Source organism: Mercenaria mercenaria, unplaced genomic scaffold (genome assembly GCF_021730395.1).
Source record: "Mercenaria mercenaria strain notata unplaced genomic scaffold, MADL_Memer_1 contig_2799, whole genome shotgun sequence".
In the NCBI taxonomy this organism is placed as follows: domain Eukaryota; kingdom Metazoa; phylum Mollusca; class Bivalvia; order Venerida; family Veneridae; genus Mercenaria; species Mercenaria mercenaria.
This window is the reverse complement of record NW_026460878.1, coordinates 35314-61463: the sequence shown is the minus strand read 5'-3', so window position 1 is coordinate 61463 and position 26150 is coordinate 35314. Positions and strand designations below refer to the sequence as shown.

Here is a 26150-nt window from a genome sequence, read left to right as displayed (position 1 = left end):
CAATAAACATAGAACAAAAAATAAATAAAAAAAACGAATGAATTTGATATCAGTTTCATTTACAGCATCAAGGGTACAGATGACCCTAATGAAAAATCTTCATGTATACATATTTGAACAGTACTGACTATGCACATCCTTTTTTTAAACCAATGCCAACATTTATCCTAGCACGACACTCAACTCTGCTGTAACAAGATAGTTTCGCAAGATTCAATTTGTCCTTTATTGTTTACGTATCGTTGCAATGTGTGCTTTTGTTGGTTTTTAAGTCCCACGGTGCGAGGCTACAATATTCTATAGTATGTGATAACTATAGAATCTTTGCTTTGCGAGTGACCTCCGTCGTCAGATAAGCATGAACTCTGCCTATTTTTGGAAGTACGTAAAATCACCCATTGTCCTCTAAATTACATATATTTGATATTCCTAAAAAATCTATTACCAGTGCGAATGAGAAGACGGATTGTTGCAAAAAACAACAGTTTTATATATCACATAAATGGCCAAAGTAAATGTTCTTTTAATATTTCCAGACACTTAAAATATGCTAACTTTATTTTGACATTCTCTGTACTTGTATATTATTTGTGTTCTTTTGTTCAGATGTGAACAAACCAAGTAGTCAATACTTTGTAACTTTAATCAAAATACTATTGATATTTTTTTCAAGTTGTGAAATAAACCTAATTTTTTAACCCTCTCGCCACCTTGGCTGTAGCCCATTTTTCGAGTATTTTGATATAAAGATTTTTTTTTCAAATTAACCAAAATCAAAGTCTGCACTTTCATAGTGTTTTGGCTCTAGACTATCTTTCCATACCGCCTTCCCCGTCCCCGCCTCTCAGTCTCTTTAAATGTCTCATTTACACATATTGTGTAGAATATGTATACACAAGTTCGTGCAAAATGAGGCACGGGGAGGCATGCTTCTTTATAGCAATATTTCTCTTATCCATACATATATCAGTAATAGTAATTGCAGTCTTCATCATTTACTTCGTAAGAGGGATATGTTCGAAATCTAAAACCAATATTTGCAAAACATACGTTGTGACCAAATTTGCAGAATATCCGGACAAGTTAATTTTTGGGTAAAGTCTTAGGTAAAATATTAAGGTATCCTCCAGGGTCCAAAGTTCGATAGAGTCCAAACTTCGATGACATAATGTTTACCTCGCGTGTCTCGCGATATTTATGACGTCATACATTGCATCGTGAGAAAAAGTTTTACTACCGTAGTAGCTACAAGTTGTGTAAACAGACATCTGAAAATGCGTTTTAAACAGGTATATAAACTTATGTAAACTATTAACATGTATTTTAACATTAATTTTACTAATCCCAATTACCCTTTCCTTAAAATGGCCCCTTTTATCACCTACTATGAATTATAAACCTGTCTTGTCAGTTCGTCTGCAATGTTTACAATTTTATCAATGACAAGTGGTAAACCGGAAGTTGTTATTTAAGGCCAACAAAATTTTATGTTGTGTTTCTTTTTGACATGTCCCTATATATTTTTCAAATATATTTTAGGCACAGCCACAGAAGATTATGAATAAGTATAGATCTTATTCACCAACTACACTCACCAATGCCTATCTGCATGTTAAGGATACAGGGATGTCAGTTAGAAAAACTGCCAGAATATATAGAGTTCCTGAAACAACATTAAGGGACAGAATTTTGGGTAATATTCATCCAGACACTGTATCTACAGGGAAACCTCCATTGTTTAGTCTTAGTGAAGAAGACAAGTTAGCCAAACACATAAAAACTATGGCTGGTTTTGGTTATGGATACTCCCGGCAAGAGTGTGTCGATATCGCATCAGACTATGCAGTGCACCTAGGTAAACGGTCTAAGGACAGTCCCTTAACAATGAAATGGATACGTGGTTTCTTGAAAAGATGGCCAGAGCTACGTGTGCTAAAACCTAGAGGTCTTGAACATGCAAGGGTAAAGATGGCATCCCAGAAAGTTGTTTCTGAATACTATGATAACCTTGCAGCTACCCTACAGGAGCATGAGTTGACTGATAAGCCCCATCTTATATTTAATGTAGATGAGTAGGGACTGCAAATTGACCATAAACCACCTCACATAGTTGCCAGCTCAGCCTGTTGTCCATCTGCAGTAACCTCTGGAAAAGGCAAGACAATTACACTTCTTGGTTGTGGAAGTGCCACTGGAGTAGCAATTCCCCCTTTCTTTATTTTCCCGGGAAAGCGTATGCGTCCAGAGCTTTTGGAAGGAGCCTCCCCAGGTGCTGACGGCACTGTAAGTGAAACTGGCTGGTCCAATGGTGTTATATTCAGGCACTATCTTGAAAATCATTTTTTGAAATTTGTGCCAGCCAGGGGTGACCAGAAGATTCTTCTCATTATGGATGGACACAAGTCCCATGTTTCAGTTGGTCTTTCAGAGTGGGCTTGGCAAAATGGCATAGTGTTGTTTATATTACCAGCTCATACCAGTCACTTGCTTCAGCCGATGGATGTATCATGTTATGGCCCCTTTGAACGTATATACAATGTACAGTGTCATAAACTAATGCGGGAGTCCTCTGCTACCATAAACAGATACAATGTTTGTGAAGTTGGATTCAAGGTTTACACAAAGGCTCTCTCACCTGACAACATTATTTCAGGGTTCAGGCGCACAGGAATATTCCCTTTGAATGTAAATTCTGTACCAAGAGAATATCTACTGCCAGCAGAAGTATTCAAGGATAACGCTAGCCAGGAGACAGTTGAGGGAGGGATAAATGTAAGTGAGGAGAATATTGATACAGTTGAAGTTAGTGATGGGTTAACAGTGGAAATGTTTGAACAGAAGGAGAAAAGACTGAAACATGTGAAGAGTGAAAAGAAAGTTAAACCCAGGAAAACCATGAGCAAGATAGTTTCAGGAAAGCAAATTAACCAAGATGTGTTGAAGAAAATGTCTGAACATGAACTATCTCAAACAAAAAAACCCTCAGAAAAGAAAGAAATTCCCAAGAAAACACAGCCTATCAAGACCCAAACCAAGAAAACATCAACCAACATGTTAAGTGTAGACCCAGTGCCCGGGCCATCACATTATAACTTGGTCAGTGACAGTGAAGATTCTAACTCAGAAATTGGAGAAGAGGAGCTTTGTTGTGTTTGTGGCCTGTTTACACCTGAGGCACTTTCAAGATGTACATCTCTCAGTTTTGTCAAGTGGGTCCAATGTGATGGACTACGAAATGGTTACCCATGCAAACACTGGGTACATTTGTCATTCTGTACAAAAGTATGGGTCATAAGGAGGGGAGACAAATTCCTGTGTTCCCACTGTGATAATGAAGAGTAGAGAAATTAACAAAACATTTATACACAGTTGTAACAGTTTATTTTAGTTTAGTGTTTGAAAAGTTTGAACAAATTTATTGAAGTTGACAATTTAATTATAGTTAACTATTTTCCAAGGACAATCACCCAATTAACTTTTTTGACTTGCCTAATTTGTACTGTTCCCGCGTGCTATGACGTCATCGAATCAAAAGACATGGTGTAATGGCGGACATTGTTTATGATAGTGTGTGAAGTTTAATAGGATACTTTGAGTTGTGTGAGTGCATATGTGACATATATGGGTGCATTTATGAGGGAAAAGATTATTTTATCCAGGTAAGTAAACTTTTAAGTTCTTTATTTTGGTTTTATTGCATTTCAAACGGATTGTTTCGTTAACATATCGAACTTTGGGCTCTCCAGGATAGTTAACACCGAATGATAATCGCAAGTACGTAACATCCGTATGCGATTTCGGCATTCTCCAGATGTAACGGACAGTCGCGTGCGCGGTTAATTACAATTACTCTCAAAGAATGCTGAATGGCAGCACGTAATCATACGGAAATTGTCGAGTGCAGTTACGGGTCTAGTGCTTTAAAACTGTTAGAGGTCCTTATCAGTATTCAGTTGGAATTCCAAACCTCAGCTTGAACTTACTAAAACTTTCTTTAATTTTTATTAGTCACAAAAAAGAAACGTTCAACAAACAGATAATGAATGTTTCACCAAACCTCGTATGTATGATTTCTAGTATAGATCTAAATGTTTTGTGCATATGCTATTGCAAAATGATATTTGGTAATCTGAGATCCTTCGATAAAGTTCTATTCTGTTTTTAAACGACCAATTAGGAATATGAATTATGTCAAGATTTTCGAGGTTCCAATTTTCGCTGTCGTCCAAAGCAGAAGATAATTTCCACTTAAAATGTAGGTTCTTGATCCGTCTTGATCTGAAACATAAACAAAAGATCTAACATTGTTCGCAAAACATTTATGCAGCAACGTTTCAGGTCGATCAATCAATTCATTTTATTTTATAGTTTGTTAATTATTTTTATTACTACATTAAAACATTTTTATATAAAAATCTATTTTAAACTTGTCTACAAATGTAAAACGAATTTCTAAATAGCAAAATAACCCCTCACCCAACCTGATCAATAAAATAAGTGTTGACCTCTTTTTTCCAACCAATCACATAAGGGACAACTTATCCTTTTTCTAAGAGTGTTTTTGTAAAGAGAGTTATTAGGAGGCTGATCTTTTTATAGCTACATTGCAGTAATAAATACACTAAGTGAAGTCGAACATTCATCATTTAGAAACCACGGTCAGTCTCTATGCTCCCTGCCTATTGATTTCATAATGATGAAGATTTCACTTCATGGCCACTATCACTAAGTGATCGAAGATTCTTAAACGTTTGTGGTAAAAAAATAAGTTTAGAGACGTTGACACGTATAAATAGATAATCCGAGATTTTGGTTTAAATTTATCATATAAGCTGTGTTTATTGAGACGAAAGCTGGTTTCAGTAGATTCCGAAAAAAGCATGTACACTGAACTTGTTTATGACCTTTTTAAAAAAGAGTCATGAGTAGAATTATATAAATATGATGATTGATATTGGACTTGTTGAAATTTATGTAAAAATAAAAAGCTCCAAATCTGAGAAGAGTACTTCAGGTAATGTTTAAGATATTAGCAAAAGATAAAATGTTCTTCAGAAGACTTGTGTATTTCAAAGAAAACTTATTTTTTGTAGCATTTGAACTTTTTGAAAACAACTGCTTATGTGCCGTGTCCTTCTTAGATGTAAAGTCAATCTTCCATACAATATTGTTGTTCTTTCACTTCCGTTTACGAAGCCACCGAATGACGAATGAGAGCATTCTGGGAAGAGAATGTTGTAAAGCACTTCATAAAAACAATAATTACCTCTGGATTTGTTGTGTTGCATTGAGGAGCGACAAATGTTTCCAACGGATTATCTTCATAGTACGCCTGGAAGTAATTTGAGTTCGTCCACATTTTTGTTACCTGGCCAGGAAACTTTCTGTCATAGCCTGTAAAATTTAACAACAAACTTTGGGCATTAGCAGTATGTGATTCTATTAATGTTTATGTGCATAAGAATAATTAGACCATCACAAAGACAAAAACATGGTTTAAACATGTAAATTAGTATTTTAATGCACGTAGGCAGAAGCTGATCCATAAATTTAGAAGAAGAAAAGCCAGTTCCAGAGAACGCTGCCACCCGTCAAGCAATTCGCATGGTAACAGACGAACGTGTAAACATATACAAGTGCACACAGACTGAGTGCACATATACACAAAATAATGGAAGGATGGAAAAATAGAAACATACCTGTAACATACAGACATAAACATACAGGAATAAATATATCTTTTAAAATTTCTAATTATAGTTAAGCAGTGTGACTGAAATTGTTATTTGTATCCCATCATTTTATCCATCCCTCCATCCTTCCGTTAAATCGTATGACAACAACAAAAACTTTAAATATCCTGACTAAATTATGTTTGAAGGCAATGAGAAGATAAGAAATTCATCTCTATATTGTTGGTAAGACAAAAAAATTGTATTTGCTATAATTGCAAAGGACAAAGCTGAAATGCACAAAAATACAGTCCTTGCAATACTACTTGAAATTTTTTCTTGAAACCAAATTAAAAAATACTTAGTGTAGATTTACTTATTTTATGTTGCTAAAAATGTGGTTTTGCACACGACTGTTATAATATAAATTGTTTAGAATCATGAAAAACAAGAGCTGTTGGAGGACAGCAACTCTCGGCTATTCAACAGGCTTGTCAAATGAATGAATACAAATAAGTCAAACAAGAGCTCCATCAAGCGAGGCAATATATGCTCGAAGTGTTACATCAGAGGATGGGAGCAAAATTTAAAGAACTTGACTGTTGAAGCCCAAAGGACAGGAACAACAAAGTGAAGAAATTAAAAAAAATCAAAGTCAACAAAAAAATCCTTACCAGGTACAGGTATGTTAAAATACACCTAAAAATTGGAAGTACCATCAATGTTGTACCACAGAAAAGTAGCCTTCGTTTTTCCCTACGACCAATAATAAAAAAGTTTCAATATAAGCTATTAATTTTAATTTTATAGTAACATAAAAGGGAAGAAATTCAAAAACGTTTTACAGTAAGTGAACAAAAAAGGGATCTGTTAAATAAAAACTAGACTACTGCAAGGACACGAAACAAGAGCTGTCCAAGGGACAGCGCGCTCGACTTTTCTCAGTGCTTGGCTCTGAATTAGAGCTTTGCCAGTAAAAAAATTCCAAGTTAAAAGGGACATAACTCTGTTAAAATTCAAATCAGAGTTATGGGTATTGTGTCTCCTGGTGCAGACTTTGATAGTGAATATCTACAATGTATTTCGAGTTTCAAGTCAAAAGCTTTAATAGTAACAGAGATATTCGACTTTATCAAAAACTTTAACCAAAAATTATAAGTTAAAAAGGGGCATAATTCTGTCAAAATTCAAATCAGAGTTATGGGAATTGTGTCTCCTTTACCTTGAAGCGAGACACCCAAAACATGCACTCTGCACGTCGTCTCGGTGTGGTGAACATTTGTTTCAAGTTTCTTGTGGTTCAAGAGTTACAGAGCGGACACAAAATTAATAACAGTCAGAAAGACAGGCGGATGAACGGACGGACGGACGGACGGACACTGGGGATATAACATAATACGTCCCTTCGAATACTGGTAAAGCAAAATGTTCCATTTTACAGTCCTGTCTCAGAGAAGTATGTTTTAAAGCTGCAATTAATGAATATGAGTCAAATTCAGTCAAAATGCTTGATAGAGTTGCCTCCTTTTTACAGACTGTGGTCATGATGGTAAACAAGTATGCAAAATATGAAAGCAATATCTCAATGGACTTTGAAAATATCTGGAGTGGTACGCAAACTTTAACATTACAATAAGCATATTCTAATTCAAAAAGGGGCCATAATTCAGTCAAAATGCTTGACAGAGTTACCTCCTCCTTTTTACAGACTGGGGTAATGATGGTAAACAAGTATGCAAAATATGAAAGCAATATCTCAATGGACTTTGAAAATATTTGGGGTGGTACGCAAACTTTAACATTACAATAAGCATATTCTAAGTCGAATAGGGGTCATAATTCAGTCAAAATGCTGGATAGAGTTGCCTTCTCCTTTTCTCAGACTGGGGTCATGATTGAAAACATGTATGCAAATTATCAAAGCAATATCTCGGGTGGTAGCAAACTTAAACATTTGTGTGACGCTCACGCTCACGCTCGCTTATGCTCACGCCTACGCCGGGGCGAGTAGGATAGCTTAGGACCCCTATTCTTCGAATAGTTGAGCTAAAAAGGGATATAATTTTGTAAAAATGCAAGGTAGAGTTATGTAATCTGTGCATTACATGTCAGATCATGACAGTGAACAAGTATGTGAAATTTCAATCCATTCCAACAAGTGGTTACTGAGATACCAGCTTACATACAAAAACTTAACCAAATCGTGACGGTGACGCTAGGGCGAGTCCAATAGCTCTACTATTCTTTGAATAGTCGAACTAAAAGGTTCTGTACATGGCAGTTGTTTTTATTAAGTAGTATTAGTATTACCATAGTAATCCTTACATAAACTATCATAAACTGGTTGCTAGACTTTATCAGAATGTTTTTTTTTTTTTTCAAAATGAATGCACGTCTGCATCTAAACTTAATGTACACGTGTTATTTCCTGCCAAGAACCTGAGTTGGGTTATAATCCATCGGACGCAAATCTAGCATTAATTTATAATATTTAATAGTCCCAAAGTAGTAGTCGTTGCTACATGTCAGTAAATATGCACATTGCAGAGAGGGGCAAACATAATCAAATAATAGCCGCAGCATAATGCGGTTGGCATTTGACGCAACGTCAAACTTCTATTTTTAGTATCTACTTTTACTTTGACAAGCATGTCGTAAATAAACCATAGCTAAATGTTTGAATAAACAGTCAGTTTTGTTATGATGCATACCTATGTTTATCATTGATGGAGTCTCCATATGCAGGTCAGTACTGCTGCATGCACAGTAAGTACAACTACGGGACCAAATTACGAAAGACCCGTGGTGACATTTCAACTTCATTATTTCACGATTTCTGCTTCCTGATTTCACGATTTCCACTTCATGAATTCACGAATTCACGATTTCTGCTTCCTGATTTCACGATTTCCACTTCATGAATTCACGATTTCACGATTTCCACTTCATGAATTCACAATTTCACGAATTCACGATTTCACGAAAAAACTTCACGATTTCTTGATTTCACGGTTTCACGATTTCTTGATTTCACGATTTCCACTTCATGAATTCAAGAATTCACGATTTCCGCTTCATGAATTCACGATTTCACGATTTCCACTTCACGAATTCACGATTTCACAATGATGAAATCGTGAATTCATGAAGTTGAAATTGTGAAATCGTGAATTCGTGAAGTGGAAATCGTGAATTCGTGAAGTGGAAATCGTGAAATCGTGAATTCATGAAGTGGAAATTGTGAAATCGTGAATTTGTGAAGTGGAAATCGTGAATTCGTGAAGTGGAAATCGTGAAATCGTGAATTCATGAAGTGGAAATTGGGAAATCGAGAATTCGTGAAGTGGAAATCGTGAATTCATGAAGTGGAAATCGTGAAATTGTGAATTCGTGAAGTGGAAATCGTGAATTCAGGAAGCAAAAATCGTGAAATCGTGAATTCATGAAGTGGAAATCGTGAAATCAAGAAATCGTGAAGTTTTTTCGTGAAATCGTGAATTCGTGAAATCGTGAATTCATGAAGTGGAAATCGTGAAATCGTGAATTCAAGAAGTGGAAATCGTGAATTCAGGAAGCAGAAATCGTGAAATCATGAACTCATGAAGTGGAAATCGTGAAATCAAGAAATCGTGAAATCATGAAATCGTGAAATCAAGAAATCGTGAAGTTTTTTCGTGAAATCTTGAATTCGTGAAATCGTGAATTCATGAAGTGGAAATCGTGAATTCGTGAATTCATGAAGTGGAAATCGTGAAATCAGGAAGCAGAAATCGTGAAATAATGAAGTTGAAATGTCGTACCAAATCGAATGGCTATGGTGTCTGTTTTGGTGTTATTGGGTACAATTTACATTATCAGGTGCATAATTTGTTCGTTGGGACTTAATGTCGTGGATAAGTCGAACCACGAAATTTAGGAAAATTAATCCCCAGCAAGTAGTAATGATTTCACAGTAAATGTTTATTGTTTTTTATTAACAAGCAGCCATTGCTCGACTATTCGAATTGTAGTCCCAGATGCAGGAATATTACCCTAAATGTTAAAATGTCAATAGAGTTTCGAACCAGTATCTGCATTAGTCTTGGAGATAGTAAGTTGCATGCGAAATGGGGGCATAATTTAGTCAAAATGCATGGCAGACTTACAAGGCTTGATGCTATCAACTAGTTCTATATCCCCAAAGATGTCATGTGGATAATTCAATATCTGCATTAGTTTTGGAGACAGCAACTTGAATGCAAAACTTTAAGTAGGATTTTATAAGTCCAAAAGGGGCATCATTTGCCAAAAATACAAGTTAGAGTTATGAGACTTGACCTAGTGAGGTTGGAAATTGACCTAGAAAAAGAAACAAGAGCACCGACTTGCGGGTGCAGACGCTCATCTGATTTTTTTGTCTCTGTATAATAGAAATATTGACTTACCTATGATTTTTTTTCTAAGTCAAAAAGGGGCCATAATTGTTGCAAAAAGCCATGCAGAGTTACAGAACCTTCTGTGCAGTGTCAGCTTTTAAGGTAGTTCTGCACGTTTGATAAACCGGAAGTGATGGCGTAACGCCATTTATCCGGAAACATGAAATAAAACCTGGATTCGGCGTACGGAAATGAAATGAGTAAATTATTACAAGGGCAATGGTACTGTCTTTCTAAAGTTAAAATATGATATTAAAACATTCAAAATAATGTCTTAAAATTAATGTGAAAAGTGCGGCTCACTTAAATCAAGGTCAAATATCTCAAAATTAAGCAAATGGACCTATAGATTTTAATTCACCACATTATAGGCCATATGTTTATTTACAGCTGTGGGAATTTTCATTAAATTCTACATTGTAGGGAAATTTCTATTCACAAAAATGTTATGAAAGTTATGATTTTCCCATAGACTTCCATTATGAAAAATTGTGTGCGTTCTATTTGTTTCAAATCAGTAAAATCAAGCACACGCACACGATCCTATCTTTTTTATTTGCTGAATTTTCTAGGTATATTCTGAAGTTTTGAAAAATCATAGTTTAATCAAATTCTACATAATTGTAGAAAAAATGTCGATCCAAACGTGCTGAACTATGTACTTAAAGCGGCATGCCTCCAGATCGTTCGACAACAACAAAAAAAACAACAACAAAAAAAAACACTTTTTCTTTAGATATCTTGAAATAAATGCTGTATTTAAGAAGGCTTTAAAACTTCATTACTGACGAACTTTATGTTACGGAAACACATGAGAATTTGCTGTTTTTACTACTTTTTACTATGTATATCGAAAAGCGTTTGTCACGCTTTTACTCTGGGTAAACTGTCTCGATTATAAATATCTATATTTTGAAGTCATTATTCACTACTTCAGCTATAGTGCTATTGGTTACGACGACAGGAAAATGTCTTTTATTGCTGTTGTGGTCCTGGGTTCCATTCCCGACGCGGTCATTTTGTTTCTTGATTTACAGTTTTAAAATATTTTAGAAACAAAAATTCATATTCTAATGTTCATAATATTCGTAATATGACCAAACTTCAATTTGAAAGAAAGATTATTTTAGCCAAATCTGGAGGTCAGTGCCTTCAAACGGGCCATAATTCAGAAATATCCTTCTGGAATCTTGCCTAAAACTGGACATGGTGATGGTACACAAGTGGTGAAAGTTTCAAAGCTATATGTCAACAGGTTTTATCAAAATGTGGATTGGTACAAAAAATCTTAATCAAAATGTGACAGGTCCTATGCCAACACTGACCCCAACGCTGTGCTGAGTAGGACAGATCTCCTTATTCTTCGAATAATCAAGCTGAAAACCAAATGCAAAATGCAAGTCAAAATTAACTACAGCATTTTCAAGATAGGATTTGAAATGAATCAGTGCTATGGAAAGATCTTAAATTTGCATCGCCACAAGTTGACAATTTTGTGATTAAAACCTTTACCCTGCTATATTTCTAAAATGGACTGGTTTATCATTCTATTTGGTGAGTACCACTTACCATTCAAAGGAGTGTTCACTGAAAATTTACTGACTGAATAGCGAACAGTGCAGACCTTGATCAGACTGCACGGATGTGCAGGCTGATCTTGGTCTGCACTGGTCGCAAAGGCAAAATCACTTGCCCCCAGCAGGCTAAAGGTTGAAAAGCATTACTTAGTATTCATTGCTGAATCAGTTTAAATATGGATATCAATAGTGGATTAGTAATTTCCATTTTGGTAAGAATTACATTGGCCTGTTAGAATGTGTTTCAAATGTAATCAACCATACCTTATTTCTTTAAGGTTTGTTAAGATGAGTTTGTATTAAAAACAATTTTACATATAATGAAAACAAGAACACCTCAAACTCAATTTTTTTAAGTACAAAAAGGGCCATACTTTTTACAAAATGCAAACCAGAATTATGGTTCTTGGCCTACTAAGTCATCTAATGATGACAGATAAGTGTGCAGAATTTCAAAACTGTAGCTCATAGATTTTGAAAAAGGTATACCTAAACAAAACAAGAGCTGTCCATAAGACAGCCCGCTCGACTTTTCTCAGTGCTTGACCCTGAATTTGAGCTTTGCTTGTAAAATCTTTATAAAACTTCAACTAAAAAATTCTAAATCAAGGAAGGACATTGCTCTGTCAGAATTCAAATCAGAGTTATGGATATTTTTTTCTCCTGATGTAGACTTTGAAGTAAATAATTATTTTAAGTTTTAAGTCAAAAGCTTTGAAAGTTACAGAGATATTTGACTTAAGCAAAAACTTGAACAAATATTTCTAAGTTAAAAAGGGGCATTTAATTCCGTCAAAATTCAAATCAGAGTTATGCCCATAATGGGGATTGTTTTTCCTAGTGCAGAGTTTGATAATAAATAAATATTTTAAGTTTCAAGTCAATAGCTTTGATAGTAACAGAGATATTTGACTTTATAAAAACTTTAACCAATGGCAATGCCGACGCCGTCGCTGGGGGAGTACAATAGCTCTACTTTTTCTTCGAAAAGTAGAGCTAAAAATTAACCAAGAAACTCAAATTTTCTTAGTACAAAAAGGGCCATAATTTTGACAAAATGCAAATCAGAGTTATGGTTATTGGTCTACTAAGTTATCTAATGATGACAGATAAGTGTGCAGAATTTCAAAACTGTAGCTCATAGATTTTGAAAAAGGTATACCTAAACAAAACAAGAGCTGTCCATAAGACAGCCCGCTCGACTTTTCTCAGTGCTTGACCCTGAATTTGAGCTTTGCTTGTAAAATCTTTATAAAACTTCAACTAAAAAATTCTAAATCAAGGAAGGACATTGCTCTGTCAGAATTCAAATCAGAGTTATGGATATTTTTTTCTCCTGATGTAGACTTTGAAGTAAATAATTATTTTAAGTTTTAAGTCAAAAGCTTTGAAAGTTACAGAGATATTTGACTTAAGCAAAAACTTGAACAAATATTTCTAAGTTAAAAAGGGGCATTTAATTCCGTCAAAATTCAAATCAGAGTTATGCCCATAATGGGGATTGTTTTTCCTAGTGCAGAGTTTGATAATAAATAAATATTTTAAGTTTCAAGTCAATAGCTTTGATAGTAACAGAGATATTTGACTTTATAAAAACTTTAACCAATGGCAATGCCGACGCCGTCGCTGGGGGAGTACAATAGCTCTACTTTTTCTTCGAAAAGTAGAGCTAAAAATTAACCAAGAAACTCAAATTTTCTTAGTACAAAAAGGGCCATAATTTTGACAAAATGCAAATCAGAGTTATGGTTATTGGTCTACTAAGTTATCTAATGATGACAAACAAGTGTGTTAAGTTTCAAAGCTAGTTACAAACACTTACTGTTTTGAGGAAAGGCGGAACTAAACAAAAATTTAAACTGACTCTGACAATCAAATGACAACAATTATACCTCGTTAATTTAAAAAAATAATTTGATAAGCTAAAAATAGAATCGTCTGAAAATAATTTAAATCAAATAAAACTAGAAAATGTATTCTACTGTAATTTTTCAGTCATTTTTACTTAGAACTTTTCTCAAAGGCCAGTGACCATGGTGAATAACTAAAACTAAAAAAACATGTCTGGACCAGTTCTTTGCTAGCCTAGTCTTTTTTATTGCCTTACAGGTGTGAAACTTGTGGTTATGATTAAATTATTGCTCGTTTGCAAAAAATACAATTTTTTGTTTTGTTCAAAATCTGTTCAACGGTATTAATAGCCAAATCTTTCTCACGAAATGATACACACAACGTCAGGACGCTACGAGGAATAAAATAGTTTTGCAATATTTATAAATATTGTTCTTGCTAGTTACTAAATAAAGTCAAAACTGATGCAGATGTATTAAAAAATATATATATCTTTCATAATAATGTGATATTTCATTGCAAATTTTGTTTTACAAAAGACAACAGCATTTTCAACTCTCACTTCCCTTTTTTTGCAAATCACTTCCATTTCATTAAAATAGGTCTAACTCATTTCAGCAACAAATATTTGACTTAATTTTTATAGAGCTAGGTATTAAGGTAGTTCTGCACATATGGATATTTTTTTTCTACAATGTAGATAAAAACACAGCTTTTTCTAGACTTCAGAATATATTAGAAATTTTCAATAAAAAACAAAAAAACAAAACAGGATTGTGTGCTTGCCTTTCTGCTAGACAGATTTGAAAAAGTTGAACCTCACGCAAGTTTTCATAATGGCAGCCTATGGGAAAATAATAAATTTATTAACATTTTCATGTGTAGAAAATTTAGTACAGTGTACATGTATATATATTTCATTGATATTTCCACAGTTGTAAAAAATACGTGGTCTATAATATGACGAATGCTTGTTTTTTTTTATAGATATTTTCCCATACCTAAAGAAATTCACATATTTTAGCTATTTATAAGACATTATTTGGAACAATTTAAAGTGTAAACCTTTTTTATATCATATCTTATCTCCAGAAAGATAGCAACATTGCCAATTAAACAGATTTACTGTTGTGTGTGTGTGAGTGGGGGGGGGGGGGGGGGGTCAAAACATGCTACCATAAAATGGGGTTTGGTATACTTTTGGGGGAGAGTGTCTTAAATACGTATTTTTTACGGAATTAATAGTAAGAATATTGATTTGTATTTTATAGTATAAAAAGGCAAAGTCCCCAGGGACAATGACGGTAGTATATATATATAATGACACAAACTTTTCAACTGTAATATTTGTCTTATAAGGGGAAGTATCTCCGGGAAGATGGTTTTCTTTGGGGGCAAAACATGCTACCAGAAAACGGGGCTTGGTATACTTTTGGGGGAGAGTGTCTTGAAAAAGGTTTTTGATTTACGGAATGAATAGTATGAATGTTGAAGTGTTAGATATAGTTTAAAAAGGCAAAGTCCCCGGGGACAATGACAGTAGTATATATTTAGCGTTTATAACTGTCTTAAAATGCAGAACAATATTTGCCTTATAAGGGGAACTTTTCACGGGAAGAGGGTTTTCTTGGGGGGCAAAACATGCTACCAGAAAACGGGGCTTGGTATACTTTTTGGGGAGAGTGTCTTAATTTTTTTTTTTTTACGGAATGAATAGTAAGAATATTGAAGTGTACTTTACCGTCTGATGATTGTCCCCGGGGACGTTGCCTTCTTATAATATGAAATACACTTCAACATCCTATTCATTTCATTGAAAAAACGTTTCAAAGACACTCTCCCCCAAAAGTATACCAGACCCCATTTTCTGGTAGCATGATTTGCCCCCCAAGAAAACCCTCTTCCCGTGGAAACTTCCGCTTATAAGGCAAATATTAGAGTTGTATTGCATTTTAAGACACTTATAAATAAACGCTATATATATACTGCCGTCAACGTCCCCGGGGACAATGACGGTAGTATATATATAGCGAAAGAAAGTTTTCTACTGTAATTTTTGCGCTATATGGGGAAGTTTCCCCGGGAAGAGGGTTTTCTTTGGGGGCAAAACATGCTACCAGAAAACGGGGCTTGGTATACTTTTGGGGGAGAGTGTCTTGAAAAAGGTTTTTGATTTACGGAATGAATAGTATGAATGTTGAAGTGTTAATTATAGTTTAAAAAGGCAAAGTCCCCGGGGACAATGACAGTAGTATATATATAGCGTTTATAAGTGTCTAAAAGAGAATTCCTATAGTTTTTTTCCTTTCATAGAATTTTTTTAAATTCAAATATATGATAGGAACATTTATGCTGAAAACAATGAACAAATAAAAACAATAGGTCACCAGGCTTGTTTTTGTGAAAAATTGTTTTGAACACACCCACTGTTGCTGAAACTGCCAGCGATTTTTCAACATTTTCATAATTTTCTGCTTTTTTATAAATACCAACCAAAAATATACATAAAGACAGCACAATACGAAATTGATTACATGTATGTCTGCTAAAAGTTAAAAAAAAGTTTTAAATTTTTTTAATTCTTTCTATAATTGAATACTAAATAATCTGAAAGGTGATATTGTCTTATCAGTACTAAGTCAATTATCTTACATTATATGAACAACACTGTCTTTGTACTAAAATGCGATGTAAAAACACAACCACAAAAATAGCAAGATACCTGTCAGGCATGATACTTGTCAATACAACATAAATCAGTATCAACATTTGATTACTGATAAAACTTATCAAAAATGTTATTTCATTCAAGATTCCTCATATTTAAGATTGTAACATGTTTCAACAAATGTTGACATCAGTTCAGTTTTCCATAGAAAGTGTCGGCTGCGCAAAAAGATGCGCATAAAAAACTATAGGAATTCCCTTTAAAGCGAAACAAAGTTTTTTACTACGACTTTCTTATTCTTATTCCTAAAAGGGAAAGATTCCCCGGGAAGAGGGTTTTCTTGGGGGGTCAAAATTGCTACAAAAAATGGGGCTTGGTATACTTTTGGTGGAGAGTGTCTTAAAAACGTACTTTTGTACGGAATGAATAGTATGAGTGTCGGAGTGTATTTTACTGTCATTGTCCCCGGTAACGTTGCCTTTTTAAAAAATAAGAATTACACTTCAACAGCCATACTATTCATTCCGTGATGTTGTCCGGATATTACCGAACAGTAGCGTTTGAAACGGGTACCAGTTTTCTGGTAATATCAAGTACCTACATGATATAGAATACATTAAAATTACATAATCCCCGGAGGACAAAGACGGGATAATGCCCTTTTTCTAAGTTTTTCCTTATTCCTGCTGTTAAGATTAATAAGCAAAGTGTTTTATATCTAGGACACAGCTAGTAGTATTTCATGAGCCACATACACAATCATACCGCAATGATAATGTTTTCTGAGAAAAAAAATGCCAAAAAGTGATTTTGAAATTCTTTTTCACCTTTGCCAACACATAGCCTAACTGGTACACTTCGACGAAAGAGTAGCCTTACTCATTTGGCTTTGCGGGATGACTTGTTTTATTATCTGATGTCATCTCTCTGACGGAGACAGCGACTGTCAAAAGTTATCAGTACACACAGTATTTTCAATTATTTCTCTTTAGAAGCCGATGTTATTGAAATACATTGTACAAACATACATAAAAACATTACACACCCCCTCCCACAAGGTCCTCGGCCTCCGCTGCCACCTCCACTGCCTCCGCCACCACTCCGAAAGCAAACCACAGCCAAATATTCGCCAAAACAACCTTCACAACACCAAAAACCCGTCTAAGCGCCATAGTGTATCTGAAAGTATACAAGCAAATGATCGATTAGAACTAAATACAAAGTGTGAAGGTCGGCGCTGGAAAAACGTGCTTTTATACTGGACATGTGAGGTCCGAATCGAAGTATAGTTCGAGTTTGGTTTTCGCTGACAATAAGAGCCAGTTAATTGTGTTCATATATTTCACGTTCAGGGATGCTGACATTATACTGAATTATGTTTCATAGGATGTTTAGCCATATTAATGCGACCTACTGTTTGCAGCCGTACTATTCTTTTCCAACCAACACAGTTTTTCATCTTGGTCATCAGCAAAAAAAGTAAAAAATAATAATTCTGAGCTCAGTGGTTTGCACACTGGCCTTTCAATCCTGAGGTCGGGGATTCGATCCCCGGCAGCTACTCGGGAATTTTCAGAAACGCTTTTCGGTGTTTCCCACCCAACTAGAGGTGTACTGGTCAGGAACCCAGGCAATCCTTGCGTGTATCAGCGCTATACATTCAGCACGTTAAAGAACTAGGTTGTCTATTCGCAACGAGCTAGGCTAAGTTAGCCGGACAAGCCTGTATCTGATTTCTGATCTCTCTGTCATGCGGGCTTTGTCTCACTCTGTCCCTCTGGTCAGATCGCTCTGTGTCTGTACTAGTAGAGGATTAAATTATGCGCCCTGTGTGGCTGCATTTGAACTATTTAAAGCGCCTTTGAACGTGAAATTGATCATGAAAAGGGCGCTATATAAATCTTGTATAATAATAATAATAATATTCAGTTATGTTTTGTGGCATATTGGTGGTACTAACCCCCATCCTTCATCCCAGTGTCTAGACATTCCCTTCACCTTTAAGCTGGAAAGCCGCCATATGACCAGCATTGTAATGGTCATCAGAACAGAACAGCACAGAAGTTTTATTTCAACTTGTACACAAGGTACCTTGTTGTACAGCATACATACAATATACAATATACACGGTCAACGTGGTTGGAAATCTATGATATCATATGAAAATAAAGAGGTGGTAAACACGTTACTATACTTATACTAACATCACTAGTGATTTAGAAATAAAATATTACAGTCACATACTTAATTAGGAATTGCTAATAATTTACGACAATCTATAGAGAGCAAAATTAGGTAAAAATCTTCGGGGAATGAACGAGAAATTTTTAAGTTTCGGAAGTTGCTGTAAACTAGGTAAACATTTTCTCTTGGACACTAAACGAAAACAAGGAGCTGCGTTAAATAAACGCTTGATGCCCCCGGTGGCATCCTTGTTGATACAAAGCAACCTAAGTTGTCATCAACAACATGGAGATCGGCAAACTTGATCGCAAGAGAAAACACAAAATTTTCCAACACTACATGCTTGGCTGTTCTGAGACATACTCGCACATGGAATACATTTAACTAAATACTGGGTACACGGTTGATACTGTTAACTAAGGTATGTATTTATTACCGCCTTAGTACAAAAGAAAACAATATCCTTGGATGTGACCACGACTTGCATTTTATTTGCCGTTTTCCTTCCTTAAAATTTCATCATGATTTGAAATTCGCCAGACATTTCCGATAGTCAGTTTTGCTAAGCATTTCTTATTTACTCCATATAATATTTCTAGGCAGATTTTAAAAAATAGTTATGTTTCAAAAATAACTTCTTTCAGAACATACAATGATAAACACCACGTGAATAGCAATGTGTAGCAATTTTAACGTCGGGACCATATTACCGCATTGCTCATCTGATGCGTAGTCTGATTTAACATTTTTGAAATAAAAATTTGAACATTTATTCTACATCAGTATTGATGCCTATTCACACAGCTTGCAGTTGAGCAAGGTAAGCGGAGTAACTGCAACATATCTTATAGTCATAATGAAGCGCTCTCTAAAACAGAAGATAGAAATAACCGACAAAAAGTAAACACAAATTATGATCATTCTTACCGATGTACATTTTGGCTTAGGGTTTAACGCCATGTTTGAACAGTATTGATCTCAGCCATATACATGCAGACCTTACCTAACCATCTCTCCAGCAAAGGTCCTGTACTAGACTCGCAACTTTCTCACATAAAGATTCATGGTCTGTCCGGAGTGTGAGAGTGATCCATTCCAACGTTAGTCAAATAGTGTTCGCTATACAAATTTTGTTCGTTATACAAACCTCGGTTACAAGGAACTAGTTCGCTATATGGATATAAGGAACCTCGGTTATAAGGAACAATTTTTAGATGTCCCAAGCTGTTCCTTATAAGCGAGGTTTACTGTAATTCATCGGCAATAACTCTGACTCTGCAGACACTGGTCAGAAATAGAAGTTAAAACCCAGTTACACATCTTTGGATGCTTATTAACGAACTGATCAACTACAGTCGGGTCATATTTTAATGTTAAATTCAAAAGCTCTCATCATTTTGGGACCGTTGGTTCGAGTGACAGTACTGACCTGGTTGTTTATTACACATAATTGTATTACTTGTGTATTAGACAAAAAGTATTTGTTTTCGTATTTAACGAGAGAAATTCCTAGTGTAAGATAAGACACTATTTCAGTTTTTGGTGAGCAATCTTACAAAATATTTGGAAACAATTTCTCTAGTTAGGTCAAACGAAACATAAAAAGCCTTCTCAGAATTTTTCAGATTTTGAAGACATTATCCAATCGGGCACCTTTAATTCCATGCTTTCAGCGGAAAGTAGGACACCTTATGACTTTAAGCGTTTTATGACATAGGCGATCGGGGATAACCGGATAAGAGAGATAATATTACCGATAACCTAATAGACTCTTTTCCCATTCCGTGGTTACATGCAGAGTTATCTGCACATTGTTATCCAAAACGAGGCGCAGACTGCTGGATGGAGATATTGATATATCGTAATTCTCCGCGCCTACATGCGCGGAGTATTTGTGATGGCTTTATTTGAGTGCAGTGGGTAGTGTATGTCGTAAATGAAGATATTTTCCTTCCGATTTGCAAAATTTTAAATTTTTATTTTAAATTTATGCTCTGGCCAATAAAAATGGCATCAGAGTAAACAACACAAACGAGAAAAATAAGTTTTGTGAAAAACATGTTTATCATATAAAATTAAGTACAAGTTAATATGTAATAATCTCTGAAATAATCGAATAGTTTTGTTATTGCAAATAGTAATTGTCTAACGAAATAATGAAACTAACTGACCTAAACAATCCGATATGCCAAGAATACATTAAACGCAATGACATATAATAGCTAGTATTGATTATCAATATGAAATACATGACGGGTGAAAAAATATTTATAATACCTCACATAAAACCCAATACAAACATTCCAATTACTTAAACTTGAATAATAAATCACATTCCTACGGAAGCCTATTAGGGACATTTTGTCTATTTTGTCTTAGTTTTTATGCATAACCTCATATGTATGATATATCATGTGTTACGTGTTATCGGTTACCTCTTACATGTTACGTATTACCTCTTAGGAGTAATATCTTGTGTGTTACTTATCAAAAGTTAGATTTGCCTAGTTCTCAATAGAGAAACAATATTGGCGGACGTTAACGATTACAGCTTGTGGCACTTTATTCCTTTTGGTGACCAACAGAGCTAAAACTAGGAAAAAAGCTTTAAACGACTTGTGCTATGAACAGCATAATGGATCTTGATCAAACCTGGTCTGTACCACCATTATAAGGTCATTTCCAAATTTGTTTTAAAACGCACAATGGTCCCCATATAGGGTCCTCTAGAGCTAAACTAAACTGTCGAAGTTATATATGTTTTTTTAAAATGTTTGTGTAAGGTGTTAAATAGCTTTAAATACTGGTGAAGTTATAAACACGCTGGAAGAAAACTTCAGTTCTTAGTGCGGCGCGAACTGTGAATTCCTACTTAAGTCTAATTAATATCAGCTCTTGCATATTTTAAAATGTACATAATTTTGCATTAGGTATTTCATCTTACACCTTTTGTCTAAGCTATTAGGCATTAGGTATTTCATCTTATGTCAAAGGTATTAGGAATTATGTATTTCATCTTATGTCTAAGGACTTATATACTCTCTATTGTGACTATCGTACTTCATAATAGATAAAGTATATAGTTTGTATAAATAAAGTTCCTACGTGTATCGTAAGAAGCGACGGGCTTTAACAATTGAAATATGTTCTACACTAGATTCTGGCAGGAGGGCAGTTTTGATTCCGAGCATTGTGTTGTCCAAAATCCTCCTCCTGAAAAACAAGGTGTCAGTTACTTTTACAACTGGTACTGGTGGGTAAGTTTACCCAGGAAAGGTGTATAAACTCAATGCCTTAGCATGACGTGAAAGCGACGTAAAACCCAACATTAACTGGCCAGGAAACTAGTGCAATTTGAATTGAAAAGTCGGTAAAGAAAGGATACTAATACATTTTTTAATGTTGAGAATATTACAACACTATTGACCTAGGTCAAAATGAACCAGACCTGCTAAAAAAATTTTCTTTTTGTTTTGAGTGTCTATTTATAGACAGTAATGAAATAAATAATGCATGATGCAGCAAGACAACAAACCGGAAAAAAATAACTAAAAAAAAAAAAAAAAAAAAAACAACAACAGAAAATAAGAAATGGGTTTTATTTAGTCTGTTGATGGGCAGTAATGAAATATATAATGCTTAATGACAACAAACTGAAATAAATCACTAGGAAATAAGAAAAGGGTTTTATCAAGTCTGTTTATGGGCAGTAATGAAATTAATGAAATACATTATGCTGCATATACCCCTTTGCACCATTTATTTTTAGGAACAGCCAAACCCCGACTTCCTTTTACAATAAGTAAATTTTAACTAAATCATGGCCATGGTCTGGCTTTGTAAACTCAAACCATAGATACAGCATACAACGTAACATGTTTAATAACAATCCTAAGTCTGATGACTCTAGGTTAAATACTTTTTGAGATATATATGACACATATTTGGACAGGCGTACGGACAAGAACAATTTTAGGTCTCCCATAAACCAACAAGAAACAAAAGCTCTCTGTTGACAGCGCACTCGACAATTCGAAGAATTGATGGAAGTATGGGTTCAAAATATTAACAGAGAATTTCTGACAAAAGAAACAAAATAGATAAGACAAACAATCTACCTGTATTTGTGGATCTGGATATATCTTGTACTATATGGCAATGTGTTTATATATCAAGCATTTTAGACAAAAATTGTATGCGAAACGTAACGAATTTCTATGCCAAAAAAACAAAAAAAAAAAACACCATGTCTGAGCTAAGACCTTTTCCTAGTTATGTAGTCTTGCCTACATACGCATACTTTGATGGTAAACAAGTGGTCATCAGAAAAAGTTGTTTAAAGTTATTTTCATTTCTGTCTCTCATGGCTTCAGAAAGGGATCAAATGCCCCGTGTTTACACTACAGACAAAGTTTGATGAAAATTCAGCAAACGACTTCATGAATAAAATGTTTAAAAGTATTTCTGTGTTTCCCTTTTTCAACTAAGAATTTTGATGAAAATATTCTTAAAGCGTATGTGTGATTGTTGCTACAAATCAATGTTTTGCGTAAGCCCAAGATAAATTTATATACATTTCCCCTGAGGCAAAGGAATTGATGCGAGCGTCATAGAAGTGCCCCCTAACCAAATCTGTATCATATCCAATAGAACCTTTATTTTCACAGATACAAAAAAATAATATAATGAAATAAAAGATATTTTCATTATGTTAATAAATGATTAAATCAAACTTTTCTTTGATCAGTTTTAATAACCGTCTATATAGCATCTTGTACATGTATGGAAATATGAACACTATAGGTTCGAGCAGTCTTACCAGGTATTCTGAGTCTTGACTTTATATCTTCCAACGGGAACCACACGTTTCACAGCATGTATTGACATCGTCTCAGCTTACTTTCTTGCCATAATCATACCGATCAAATACTTTAGTAACAAAGTACATTAGATCAGGCTTTCCGTGCGGAATGTAGATTCCAGTAACAGCTATTCGGTCGAGCTTTACAGTGAAAGAAAACTTGATACATTCCACATATAAAGGATTCAGTTCAATTTTCCCGCTTTACCTCTACCTTACGTGTGTAATCTAAAAGGTAATAAATAATACGTAACGGATAATTCAGCACACATAAGAGGTAATGCATAAAAACTAAGACAAAATGTCCCTAATAGGCTTCCGTACATTACCCAGTGATTTGATATGGCTTGCACAAAATCGTCATTTTTCTCTTCCGTGCATGTGATATGATATGATTTAATGGAAGTGTCTATTTTTCTTAATCTCACGACTGTCGTGCCGATTAATAGCTTTATCCGCACGACAGGCGTTTCAGTAGTGTTTCTATTTTTGGCGTTAGGTATATCCTAGAAAGTGACGTCGGAAGTAAGGAAAATGAATGTAAACAAGCTAAATTTAAAAACGAAAGTCATTTGCATTGGTCTAAAATAAGGGGCCACGCGCAGGGGTCAGGCCGTCTAAATGTATGCGTGTGGACTTTTATTTTCCTAATGGGGAGTCAATTTTTAGCACTTTTTAACGATTTGAAAATACATGGACTTTAGCACGACATGTTTGCTTTTCATCTACGAAAAAATATTTGAACTCGGAATAAACACAATTCCTAAAGAGGTCCGTAACGGAGCAAAGGTATATGGAGATTTTTGGAACTTCGTCACATCGTTCAAAAGGTCCTTTCTGATGTTGTCTAAAAGTCTCAGTATATGCCTCGGATATTAGATATCTCCGTATTTGAAGGCTAAAGACTTAGATATTTCAGAAATAGTTTCAAAATGAATTTCGTGTGATAAATGCTGGTTCTACGGAGCGTAAAAAAGCCATCAGACGCTCATACGTTTTATTACGTTACAGGCGCAGAAAAGATATGTTAGCGTCTCCAGAGGCTTAATTAGTCATATTTCTATAGCAAATTCGCCACAATTTTGGTGTGTTCTCTAGTTTGTTTAAACATATTTATTCCCAAAATAGAGTACATATATTGGACATATATGTCATACTGTGGTGAAGGCAAAACAGGAAAGGATAAGAATGAAAGACAAATCTTATAGAATTCTTCTCCTTTGTGGACACAATATAACTGAATGAGTATATCGTGCTTAAATCTGCAATGGGACTAGGAATATAGCCTTAAAATATGAAACAAAATCGTTATTAATGTAAAAAATGGAAAGGGGACAATGTATGGTAGACGAAAAGTATTCCCATAAATGTAGAAATTAGAACAAGTCAAAGGTAGAATAGAACAGGAGAGAAAGTGGGAAGAAATGGGAATGTGTCAGGGTTGCTAAAAGATTTTCTTACCTCCGGATATGTATGCCTGTACATGAGCAAATATAGTCATGTTATCCTGACCAGAGAGGTCTGGGTTTCAAAATAGAACAGTATTCAATTCAACTATGAAATGCCAAAGATTATTAAGAAGATCGTTTCGACAACGATTAAAGATTCAGCATTTAAAAAAGAAGTGGAATTAGTTTCAATCTGTCCACACCGGCACAATGGTGTGGGAGAAATATTATTTAGGTAAAGATGTGGATTCAGTGATGGTTCTCGGAAAATAAATTGCAGTTGAACGTGGTCGAGTGTATTTGATTTTGAAAATATTCATATTTATACGGGTATACGGGTATAAACCACACTGGGGTTTATTGCAAATCATTCAAGAATCATCGCTAGCACAATTCATGGATTTACGAAAGTCTGTCTATTTATATTAGCCAAGTGTACGTTTGTAGATAGTTTACTGCTTTGCTTGTTTCGATTTGATGTTATTATTTTACACGACAAAGAAGCAATTTAACAATTTAGTAGCCATAAAAACGTATTTATGCGATTTGGTTTGTTAGTTTGGAGATTTTACAATGCTGATACTCATCGATTATGCATTTGCTTTAAAAATATCCGAATGATTTAATATATTATATTTATAGGTTATTAGCTTTGTATCGGGAAATATGCACGAGTTCTTCAGCGGAAATATTGCGAGACTTTAGGAGCGCAATATTCTTCCGCTGAAGAACGAGTGCATATTTCCCGATGCAAAGATAATAACCTTTTTATTACATACGCACCTACACGTATAAATATTATGTAAATATCATAAATATGTTCAATGGCCTGAATAGGATTGACAATACTGAACTAAACAATGCTAAATAGAAAAAAATAGTGCAACAACACACACTGAATTACGTCACGCGCCCGATATGAAATTCAGGCGTCAGTGTATGGAAAAATATTGACGTTTCCGGTACCAGTGTAACGTAACGGGGAATAGAAACGAGTATGTAATAATAGTTGGCACGGGAAATCAATTGTTGTTTATGGATAGATTATGTGAGATGCGAAACAGAAAATTAAAACATCCCTGAGCGATTGGAGTGTAGTTGAATAACAATCAAGAAACTTCAATCGCATGAAAAGTATATGAGAATAGTTATTTCTTTAATAAAAACGTAAACTAGCTTGTTTGAACGAACGGAGATATTAATCCAATACCTTTGCTTAAAAAGTGCACTTCATATTACGTTTATATATAATGTCCACGATGATAAAGTACATGTACCATTTGTTCAATATGATAGTACCCATTTTCCGAAGTGCGCGTTATAGGCAAGAAATACGCGATTGAAATGGGCTAGTATATTTTCCCCATGGTTCTTTTAGTAAACCGAGAGTAGGCTATAAAGGCATTTTCTAACTGGTCTGGTGCCAGTGGGTGGGATATCATGTTACGTAAATCCATGGAGTAATATTCCAGTG

The 26150-nt window shown here is 34.8% G+C and overlaps 2 protein-coding genes across 3 annotated transcripts in view; one reads left to right on the top strand and one right to left on the bottom strand.

Moving 5' to 3' along the window:
- Positions 1-2235: 2235 nt before the first annotated feature.
- Positions 2236-3342, top strand: LOC128552433 (uncharacterized). The gene has a single exon (XM_053533472.1). The coding sequence runs from the start codon at positions 2236-2238 to the stop codon at positions 3340-3342; it is 1107 nt and encodes a 368-aa protein (XP_053389447.1).
- A 360-nt stretch (positions 3343-3702) lies between these two features.
- LOC128552432 (uncharacterized) overlaps positions 3703-26150 on the bottom strand; it is a 56221-nt gene continuing 33773 nt past the window's right edge. Inside the window, exons 1-3 of one of the 2 annotated variants that reach the window (XM_053533471.1) lie at positions 17229-17361; positions 5267-5394; positions 3703-4278 (exon numbers count right to left, since the gene is read on the bottom strand). In XM_053533471.1, coding sequence (XP_053389446.1) covers positions 4249-4278; positions 5267-5394; positions 17229-17355 — 285 coding nt within the window. In that variant the 5' untranslated portion in view covers positions 17356-17361 and the 3' untranslated portion in view covers positions 3703-4248. Of the gene's footprint in view, positions 4279-5266; positions 5395-17228; positions 17362-26150 lie in introns of those variants that run through there. The other variant, XM_053533469.1, reaches the window with a different exon arrangement.